The following is an 11,376-nucleotide window of genomic DNA, read 5'->3' on the forward strand; positions in this document are numbered from 1 at the left end:
ACCTATTGACAAGTCGCTCAGTAAAATAATGCTGATACTTTGCCACCTGCGCATGTTAAACTTTTAGCCTACAGCCGTGAGCAGGTAGCTTGACGAGCCAGACCCACATTGCTGCCGCTAGGGTGCATCTAGATTTCTAGGCTAGTGAGCAGGCGCCTGCAGGCATAAATGTTATGGCACGCAGGCTACACAGCCATATCTACCGGTATGTATAGGCCATATAGGTTTGCGCATGGTTACTTTGGTTCATTGTGTCTGTGACTTTAAACAGTGTATGTGCTTCAGTAAAGCTTTGTGCTTCATTCAGCCAACCAGTTCTCATGCTAACGATTTGACCAGCAATGTATCTCTCCTGCCTACCTTGCTGCCTTCACCATTTCTGTTTTCGTAAGAAAAATGTATGTCCACGGCCTTGAAATCTTGTCTTAGTGTTTAGCTGGTTGCGTGTGTGCTTGCGCTGTTATTCTCATTCTCTCTCCTACGCAAACATTATGTCCTGCATGCCTACTGCGTGTAGTTCTACTGCATAATGTTTCACAAATAAATTAGTTTGTTTTACAGAAATGGCCGACTATCACACTGCTATAACCAAAAACATTTTGTAAATAAGCGGGTCGGATCGCAGCTCTGGTTTAATTTTGTTCTAATTAATATTCGCGGTCCGGGTTGCTACCAAACTACCCTGTTGCGCGGGTTGTTACCAAACCCGCGCAACACTGATGTGTGTGTGAGAATGTGTCTACGTGAGATCCTCAAGTAAAGATGTCTGTGTGTGTGTGTGTGTGTGCATAAGGGTGTGTGTGTGTGTGTGCATAAGTATGTGTGTAGTGTGTGTGTGTGTGTGCATAAGTGTGTGTGTATGTATGTGTGTGTGAGTGTGTGTGTGTGTAGTGTGTATGTGTGTGAGTGTGTGTGTGTGTGTGCATAAGTGTATGTGTGTGTGTGTGTGTGCATAAGTGTGTGTATGTGTGTGTGCATAAGTGTGTGTATGTGTATGTATGTGTGTGTGTGTGTGCATAAGTGTGTATAAGTAAGTATAAGTAGATACTCTTTTGATCCCGTAAGGGAAATTTGGTCTCTGCATTTATCCCAATCCATGAATTAGTGAAACACACTCAGCACACAGTGTACACACAGTGAGGTGAAGCACACACTAATCCCGGCGCAGTGAGCTGCCTGCAACAACAGCGGCGCTCGGGGAGCAATGAGGGGTTAGGTGCCTTGCTCAAGGGCACTTCAACCGTGCCTACTGGTCGGGGTTCGAACCTGCAACCCTCCGGTTACAAGTCCGAAGCGCTAACCAGTAGGCCGTGTGTGTGTGTGTGTGTGTGTGTGTGTGTGTGTGTGTGTGTGTGTGTGTGTGTGTGTGTGTGTGTGTGTGTGTGTGTGTGTGTGTGTGTGTGTGTGTGTGTGTGTGTGTGTGTGTGTGTGTGTGTGTGTGCCACACCTTGATGAAGGGGAAAGCAGGGCCTGGTTGGAGGGGTTCCATCTCGTGCTCCTGCTGGTAGGCCAGATACTCCTCCATCCCCTTCTGCTCGTAGATCTGCTGCTCCACGTCCATGCTGAAGAGCACGCGCGACGACACCACGATCGTCACACAGTTCTTAGGGTTGGGCTGACACACACACACACGCGCACACACATACACACACACACACACATACATACATATACACACACACACACACACACACATATACATACACACACACACACACATACACACACGCACACACACACAAACACGCTCACACACACACACGCACACACACATATATATACACACACACATACACGCACGCACGCACACGCACGTACACATACATATATATTCACACACACATACACGCACGCACGCACACACACACACACACACACACACACGCGCATATATACACGTGCACATACGCACATGCACACACAGACACACACACACACACACAAACATACACACACACACACAAATCAATAATATCCATATATATCCATGAATAAATCCACCTATCAGCTGATGAGGTCTGTCATGGTCAATGTGTGAGACTTCAGATCTCTGCATAAGTGCATAAGTGTGTGTGCGTGCATGTGTGTGTGCGTGTGTGTGTTGTGTGTGTGTGGTCTGTCATGGTCAATGTGTGAGACTCCAGATCTCTGCATACATGTAAGTGCATAAGTGTGTGTGCGTGCATGTGTGTGTGTGTGTGTTGTGTGTCTAGTGAGGTCTGTCATGGTCAATGTGTGAGACATTACATCCCTGCACTGATAGCACAGCTTGTGTGTGTGTGTGTGTGTGGAATCTTTCAGATGAAGGGTCTGGCCACGAGTAATGAAAATGGCCCAATTCGAGGGGCGGCACCAAGCATGCATTTGAAACTCTCACTGCACACAGTTGGATAACGCTACGACCAATCACAACAATTCATCAGTGTCAGTCATCAGTGTAGCTCGCCTTTGTCCCGCCTACACCGATTTGATTGGTCCCTCTCGCTCGAGAGATAGAAGAAATTTGGATCATTGCTCGTGGCCAGAGTATCTTGCGGGCACAATTCAAATTGTGCTCTCGCGAGAACTCTGGATTTCCAGGGTAGCAATACCCAAGGCCAAATGGAAATGTGTGTGTGTGATCTGGCATTGTTAAATATGGGGGGAGGGGAGGGCACACCCCTCACAGTATATTATGATTATTTTTCTCTGACTTTTTTTGAGTGATATTTGAGATCTGCAGACTCACTCTCATGAGCCAGTTTCCTCATACATAAAATCACCTGGATAACACCGCTCAAACAAACACATCGACATTGCAGAATGCAAGTTGCATCGTGTATATTGTGGCGTCAGCGAGGGGGGCATTAATCTGTGAGTCTTTGTTCACACCGCTACTTACAAGATTCGCATTAGTCTTCGCTTTCCTTGTGTTTAGCGCAGGGATGCCGCCTTTCATGGTGTCTGGTGGCGTACGCTGGTGCAGGGGAGCGAGGGGGTGCGACGCTGTTGGCCGGCTGGTGGATCTGCAGCCGCTCGAACGCGACCCTTGACACCGTTCACCGAACGCGACCCTTGACACCGTTCACCGAACGCGACCCTTGACACCGTTCACCGAACGCGACCCTTGACACCGTTCACCACTGTCAAGCACCTCAGATTAGCAACGTCTGTGATGTAATCCCCCCAATCAAAGGCAGAGGCGGACAGAGTACACAGCTTCATTACTTGAGTAAAAGTACAGATACCCTTTGCTAAATTTTACTCAAGTAGGCTACAAGTAAAAGTACAACAGTAGATGTCTACTAAGTAAAAGTACTGAAGTACTTGTTTTTAAAAGTACTTGAGTATCAAGAGTACAAGAGTAGCCTACATTTTCTAAATATTGCATTACTACTGCCACAGTGCTTACATTTATGTACAGAAACATCCTACATGGAGTTATGAAAAATGTTAATGTTAATACCTTGGAGAATGTAAAATGAATTGGAAGTAAAATCAAGTCATTTTCATCTTTTTACCATGTTGCCAGGGATGGGCAGTATTTCTAATACATGTATTTAAAATACGTATTTCAAATACAAAATACTATTTTGTAATTGAAACACTTGAAGCGAAAACTATCATTAACTTGTTCATAAAACTGAAATAGTCTGGCGAGGTGAGCCACAGGTTGGCACATTCCCAGGATGGACCTGCTGCGTCTTCATCCATTGTTTCGTCCATGGACCTGCTGCGTCTTCATCCATGGTTTCGTCCATGGACCTGCTGCGTCTTCATCCATTGTTTCGTCCATGGACCTGCTGCGTCTTCATCCATGGTTTCGTCCATGGACCTGCTGCGTCTTCATCCATGGTTTCGTCCATGGACCTGCTGCGTCTTCATCCATTGTTTCGTCCATGGACCTGCTGCGTCTTCATCCATTGTTTCGTCCATGGACCTGCTGCGTCTTCATCCATGGTTTCGTCCATGGACCTGCTGCGTCTTCATCCATGGTTTCGTCCATGGACCTGCTGCGTCTTCATCCATTGTTTCGTCCATGGACCTGCTGCGTCTTCATCCATGGTTTCGTCCATGGTTTCGTCTCTTATCTGAATCTGACCATGGAGTTGACTTGGGCGGAAAGCTGAAGGTGATTGCTGATAGGCTGTCCCAATAAGTGGCGCCTGCACAATCCAATCACGTTTGAGGAAACAACAAATTGAGGGATTCCGAGATTTCTCTTTCTTCTTCTTTCTTCTTCCTTTTGTGTAGAAGTAGTAACGGTTGCTCACGGTTACGGATAGAAGTAGTAACGGTTGCTCACGGTTACGGATAGAAGTAGTAACGGTTGCTCACGGTTACGGATAGAAGTAGTAACGGTTACTCACGGTTACGGATAGAAGTGCAGTGAAGTAAAGAGTACAATATTTGCCTCTCAAATGTACTTGAGTAAAGTCATGAGTACTCCTCAAAAATGATACTTGAGTGAAGTACAGATCCCTCAAAATTGTACTCAAGTACTGTACTCAAGTAAATGTACTCCGTTACTGTCCGGCTCTGATCAAAGGTTATCTCGCAAACCAGCGCTTGTCGTCATCAGACCCAGTGTTCCATGAATGTAGTCTTGAATTACGTAAAAACAAAGGACATCTGAAACATTAAAAACGTTGGTCATTATGTTATTGTTCCACATGTAGCCTAATTGCCCTGGGACCATGGCGGAAATATCACAATGCATCTCTAGTTATATACACGGTTAATGTATTTTGTGAACTGTCCCTGCAGACATAAATCACAATTTGACACACACTGATTAGAAGCATTTCCCTAGTTGCTCAAAACTGTAAATTGTCTGCTCTCCTGCTTATCCGTCTACTGTCTATCCTGTCAACATTAAATTATGTGATGCGTTTGGCTCGATCACTAACTTTCATCCAGCCGAAATGACGCCCAGTTATAGGCTACATCCGCGCGATGTCATGCTCTCTCTGCGCACTCTGTTTCCACGCAAAGCCAACTCCCCATACGGCTTTGCTGTTTAATGACACATGATGGGGCAACTTCGCAGTTATTCACTAACTGATTGAACCAGGGGAGAACACACAAAAGCACACACACAAGCACACACACATACACACACACACGATATAGCCTACGCGCATACGCACGCATTAAAAATGAGAGTAATCTCCGTTCTCTCGGCTGCATGATCTGGTTTAAAAACTCACCGATCTTGGTCTTTGGCGCGGGGAGGAAATATCCCGCCCCCCGTCAGTGTCCAGGCGAGTCCGGTTCACTTCGTTCATTGCCGCGTCTGGATGTTCCCGGTGACGCTTGTGTTGTCACGAGCCACCTGATATCCCACAATCACTACCTCCTCGTGCTGGCTTTTCTCTCTCTCCTCTCTCTTTTCTGTCTCTGTTCCTCCTCTCCTCTCTCTTTCTATCTCTGTTCCTCCTCTCTTCTCCCCCTGTCACTGCAAAGCTCAGCCTCGTATTTCTCCCACCAACACACCAGTGTTTCCCCGCGAGCTGCTGAGGCAGAGGGGGAAGGAGGGGAGGAGAGGAGGAGAGAGGGGAGAGGAGAGAGGGGGAGGAGGGGAGGGGAGAGGAGAGGAGCTTGGAAATGGAGGCAGGATGCAGATGCGGTAGCCTTTCTCTCTCTCTCTCTCTCTCACACACACACACACACACACAAGCTCTCTGTCCAATTCAGTCACTATATGTATGTTGATGGCTCCTCCAAGTCCCTGTGTTTAGTCCCTCTAGTGTGTGTGTGTGTGTGTGGTCGCAGAGCCATTTACCTACACCATGTACCCTCTCCAAGCCCTACCCCAGGGGTGTCAAACTCATATCAGGCAGTGGGCCGGACTTGTTGGAATGAGACCTCACGAGGGCTGTCATGGTCGTGGTCATTCTCTTCTCTCTGCATCATGGCTATCAGAGTGCTGTTAGATGATATACTCCTTTACTAGACCCACTTAAGACCTAAAGTACAAGTCATGTAGCCTACTTCTGCTTGTGGGGGGTAAGAGGGTTAAGGCTGCCAGTCTTATGACGTCATTTTCTATATTTTTGATATGTTGCTGAGTGGATCATAAACAGCCCCAGCAATGAAGAAAAGTGATTGATAATGACTGACTGACTATTATTGTGTTACATGCTTCAAATGTAAAGCACTTTGAGCTGCATTCTGTGTATGAAAGGTGCTATACAAATAAAGCTTATTATTATTATTATATTATTATTACTTCTGTCATATGCCGCTTAAGAGCTAAAGTACAAGTCATGTAGCCTACTGCTGTCATATGCCTCTCTCTTCTTCTTAAAATACCCTACTTCCATGTCAGTTCTTTCAGCTACTTCCTTCTTGAGGTTTAATCAATTTATCATATTGTAGAGACATTACGCATTGTGGGCATTGACAACTGGATGTGAATATCTTTTTTTCTCTCTAATTTTCTCTTCCTACCCAAAACATCTGAGGCATGAATCCTGCCAGCGGGCCTGATCTGGCCCCCGGGCCTTATGTGTGACACCCCTTCCCCACATCGTCGCACCACCTGCACCTGAGTATTTTAAATGAATAATGAATATTTAGATATGCCAGAATAATATTTAGTATTGTTTTAGATCAGTTATAATTTGCATATGCTTATTTAGAACTGTGTGATTAATGCTGCATTTTGATTGGTTAACCGAATTCTAAGGAATATGTGTGATTTAGTAGGAGAGACGAGCTGGTGAGTTGACGTGCGTGCAGCAATGAAGGCACATAGCTTTTTGACCGCGCTTCTGTGTCCTTGTGTCCCGTGCCTTAAAAGAAGATGAATATAGTCTAACCAAGTGATATTTATGTTTTATTTTACCCCTTTTTGTTTGTACCAAGATACTTTTGTGTTACCAAGACTACAAGAATTAAAGAAAACAAAAAGAAACTCAACTGGTCCGTGAGTACACTGAAAGTAAAATGAATAACGGTGAAGCATTGGATATGGAGACGAGTCAGAAATCCTTAGGCTGCCCACACCAAGTGCTTTCATTTAATTAACCCCAAGAACGACATTTTGCCACTACAATAAGTCAAAAAGCTGTCTAAGCTTGATGTGGGAGACAAATAAGAAGATATCTAGCTACAGAAACGTTTGCAAACCGAAGTTTAATGGAGCTAACTTGGATGACTAAACAGAATTGGAGCTAACAAGGAAGCTACGTGAATTGAAGTGAGCTAAGCTAACTGAGGCTACGTTTGCTAGGGATGTGACGCTCGAAGCTGACGTTTCGAAACAGTGTCGAGCTTCCGAAACGCAAGTGTTTCGAACAGTGTTTCGAAGTGTGGTTCAAAACGCCCATGTCACGTGACCATGGCTTAGTGAGGCTTCGTGGTGTTTCAATTTGGTTTGGACAGGTGGCACACTTGCCGCGCGAGCCAATTACCCGAGTAAACACCTGTTTGATCTAAATTACAAAGTCCCAGAATGCTTAAAAGTCATTCAAACACATCCTATCTTTGTGGTTTTTTTGTGAGGAGAGAGATTTTAAGAGATATAGCGACATAGAGACATATAGAGATATAGCGATTTATAGTGCATTCTTGTGATTGATAGGTTAGTGATATAGATTAATTGACAGGCTAGATACAGACAGTAAGCGATAGTTTAGATAGATATAGTCTAGTGACGTTAATATTTAGATAGTAGCAGAAGTAAAAAAAATATATGACTGATGCCTTTATTTCAAGAACAGCTGACCCTTTGAAATACTGGCAGGAGAGGAGAGTGGTTTATCCAAACCTAACTGTGATGGCAAAAAAATATTTGTGCATGCCAGCAACAAGTGTGCCTTGTGAAAGATTTTTTTCCAAGGCTGGGGAGGTTTATTCAAAAACAAGAAACAGATTAAATGCCAAGACGGCAGAACAACTGTTATTCCTAAATAAAAATGTATGTTGACATACAAAAAATGTGTTGTTTATTTTTCCCATGTTGTACCTGATTAGTCTAACCTGCTTCACATGTATCCTTTATTTCCCTACAACATGTTCCCAAAAAAAACCCTGGGCCATAAGCATAGCATACATTTTAAAACCATTGTAGCATTTTCCTCTCCAGCATATTCCAAAGGATAATGTACTATGAAACTGAAATAACAAAACATCTAACTGGCAGATATAAAAATGTTCTAGTTACTGAACGCATATACTAGTCTGAAATTTCTAAGCACCAGAAGGGAGTCGAACACCGGCCGCTCCGGCCGAATGCAAGTGTGTTAACCACTGAACCACGTGGCTGTGAACGAAATCTTGCGTTCCATGTTGGCTATTTATATTCTTCGTCTGAAGCAGTTGTGCTTCACGGTCAAAATGTGATGTTAGCAAAACTGGCCACTAGATGTCACCATGGAGTTACGTGTGTCGGATTGTTTCGAAACCTCGACACATTCCGGCGCAATTGCTTCGAACGTTTCGTTGTTTCACAAAGCCTCATTCTGCCCATCCCTAACGTTTGCTAGCTGTGAAATGCTAAATAAAGGTGCTTGTGCAGTTACTTTCTACTCGTTTTGAAGGTGGAGAAGTTCGTTTTGAACAAGCTTGCAGTCACTTTGTGCTAAGCCAAAAACCGAAGACAGTTGGGCTCAACTGAAACAAGGCTGTTTAGTGGATTAGCTGAGTGAAAACCTCGTGGATAATGACAGACGAAAGCCAAGACGTTCAGAGTGACGTGCCAGCTAAAGGAATGGAAGAAAAATTACACCGATTGACAGCAGCCAAAAGAGGTAAATTAGCACAAATGACAGCAAAATCAAACGAAATAGAGAAGCTCTTGCAAGATGAAAATGCACCAGCTCTTGAAGATGTTAAAAAAGAAATGAAAGTTTACAACAAGTTGTATAAAGAGTTTATTGAATGCAATCAGGCAGTGTTGCTGTATCTTATTAATGAAGAGGAAAAGGAGACTGACCAACAGATGTGGTTTCAGCCAAAGTCAGAACAGTGCTTACAGTTTATGAGTAAAACAAAGAATTGGATTGAAGCACAAGTTGCTACCAATGGACAGTGTTTCTAGAATTTCAAGGAGATCAAGAGTGTCAATTACAGCAAGTCAATTACGAGTTAAAGAAGAAGCCAACAGAGCAGCTCTCATGGCACAAGCAAAGTAAAAGTCTATGAAGAGTCTGAAGGGCGGCTGTCTGAAGTGAGTGGGGCCAACGCAATACCAACGCAGCTTATTGATTTGGATACTGAAGATGGAAACCAATACCAACGCAGCTTATTGATTTCGATACTGGAGATGGATATGGCGATATGCAAAACATTTCAGCCACACCAAAGGTCACTGACAGTGCAAGGCTATTCACTAAGAAACCTACAGATCAGATGCCTGCAGGTTACCCAGGAGCGTCAGCTGGCGCCACACCGAAGCAACCCAGAGCTCCACAGCCGCCACCGAGAGCTACGCCGCTGCCATTGCCTATAACTACCCTGCCATTGCCTATAGCTACCCTGCCATTGCCTAGTGCTACCCTGCCATTGCCTAGTGCTACGCTGCCATTGCCTAGTGCTACCCTGCCATTGCCTAGTGCTACCCTGCCATTGCCTATAACTACCCTGCCATTGCCTAGTGCTACCCTGCCATTGCCTAGTGCTACGCTGCAGTCACCCAGAGCTATGCTGCAACCGCCTATGCAACCCAGAGGTACTTCACACCAAGACACTGCTACCAGTGAGATGTATCGCATGATGCAAAAACAGACAGACATCACAGAGATGCTTGCTAAGAATCAACAGCTGTTTACCGCTTACCTCAAAGAGTGCCAGTGTTCCAGGGAGACCCGCTGGAGTACAGGTCGTTTATGAGAGCCTTCCTTCATGCCATTGACTCCAGAGCAGACAGCGATGCTGACAAGCTATATTTCTTGGATCAGTACACCAGAGGTGAACCTCGCGACCTAGTGAGGAGCTGTCAGCATATGCCTGAAATGCTAAGGCTTTGAAGCTGCTTCAAGAAAAGTACGGAAATGAGCTGAAGGTGGCTACAGCACTAATTGAGAAGGTGTCCAAGTGGCCTCAGATCAAGGCTGAGGACAGTAAAGCATTGAGTGCATTCTCTGTTTTCCTGGTGAGCTGTCGTAATGCCACGGAAGATCTGGATTATATGGACGAGATGGATAATCCCATTACCATGAGGGCCATCATTTCAAAGTTGCCGTTCAAAGTACGAGAAAGATGGAGAGTTCATGCATATGACATCCAGGAGAAGAATAACAAAAGAGCAAGATTCACAGAGCTGGTAAGCTTTGTGGAACGTCAAGCAAAGATTGTGTCTGACCCACTCTTTGACGCCACAGCCACAGAAAAGGTCACAAAGAAACCCCAGCAGGGAAACAAACTAAAGAAAGAAGGAAAGCAAGGAAGTAGTTTTGCTACTAAAGTTGACCAAGTAAGTGGAAGTGAGTCAAGCGACACAAAGGCCAAGTCAGATGCGTCACTCAGCAGTGCCTTTACAAAGCCCTGCCTGTTTTCTTAAAAGAATCACACATTGCAAGAGTGTCGCAAGATTAAAGAAAAGGTTCATAGTGACAGAGTAGACCTCTTGAAAGAGAATGGACTTTGTTTCAGTTGCCTAGTGAAGGGTCATTTGAGCAAGGAATGTAAGAAGAAGATGACATGCGATGTTTGTGCTCTGAAGCATCCAAGCCTGCTGCATTTCTCTAAGGAGATCACAAAGGAGAAACCGGTTGGAACTGAGGTCAACAAAGTCAGTGCTGCCAGTGCACCACCAGAGACGTCAAAAGAGCAGGAGACTAGTGCATGTACTGGGGCTGGAGACAGGTGTGCTTGCCATCGTTCCTGTGCGAGTGAAAGCCAGCAAAAAAAGTGGAAAGCTACGTTCTCACAGACTTGGAGACCAGCAGCCTTGAAGACAACAACTTCATCGCATTGTCAAAGGTGTTCACACAGAAGAGCATTCCTGTGTCTCAAGAGAACATTCCACTTCAGAGAGAGATTGACAAGTGGCCGTACCTCAGTGAGGTCACGCTGCCTCAGATTAATGCTGGAGTGGAGCTTCTCATCGGAACCAAAGAGTACACCATCTTGGAGCCATGGAAAGTGATCCCAAGTAAGGACAACGGACCATATGCTGTGAAAACTGCACTTGGATGGATCCTGAACGGGCCGCTTAGAGAAACAGACACCGCAGCTGACGATCATGCACAGTCACATGCCTCTGTGAGCAGAATAGCCATTGACAGTGTGGAGCATCTGCTTATACAACAGTATAACCATGATTTTCCTGAACGCCACTGTGATGAAAGATCTGAAATGTCTCAAGAGGACCACAAATTCATGGAGTCTGTGTCCAGTTCTGCCCACCTTATGGATGGACATTACTACATCAGTCTGCCAACAAAGAAG

General features: G+C 45.0%; 1 protein-coding gene across 1 annotated transcript in view; it reads right to left on the reverse strand.

Moving 5' to 3' along the window:
* The window catches only part of nt5c1ab (5'-nucleotidase, cytosolic IAb), a 51,328-nt gene extending 45,833 nt beyond the window's left edge, over nt 1–5,495 (reverse strand). Inside the window, exons 1-2 of the mRNA XM_042108641.1 lie at nt 5,190–5,495; nt 1,448–1,615 (exon numbers count right to left, since the gene is read on the reverse strand). Of these exons, the coding sequence (XP_041964575.1) occupies nt 1,448–1,615; nt 5,190–5,267 (246 nt within the window). The 5' untranslated portion in view covers nt 5,268–5,495. The remainder of the gene's footprint in view (nt 1–1,447; nt 1,616–5,189) is intronic.
* Between the last annotated feature and the right edge of the window lie 5,881 nt (nt 5,496–11,376).

This window comes from Alosa sapidissima, chromosome 1 (assembly GCF_018492685.1).
Source record: "Alosa sapidissima isolate fAloSap1 chromosome 1, fAloSap1.pri, whole genome shotgun sequence".
Classification (NCBI taxonomy): Eukaryota; Metazoa; Chordata; class Actinopteri; order Clupeiformes; family Clupeidae; genus Alosa; species Alosa sapidissima.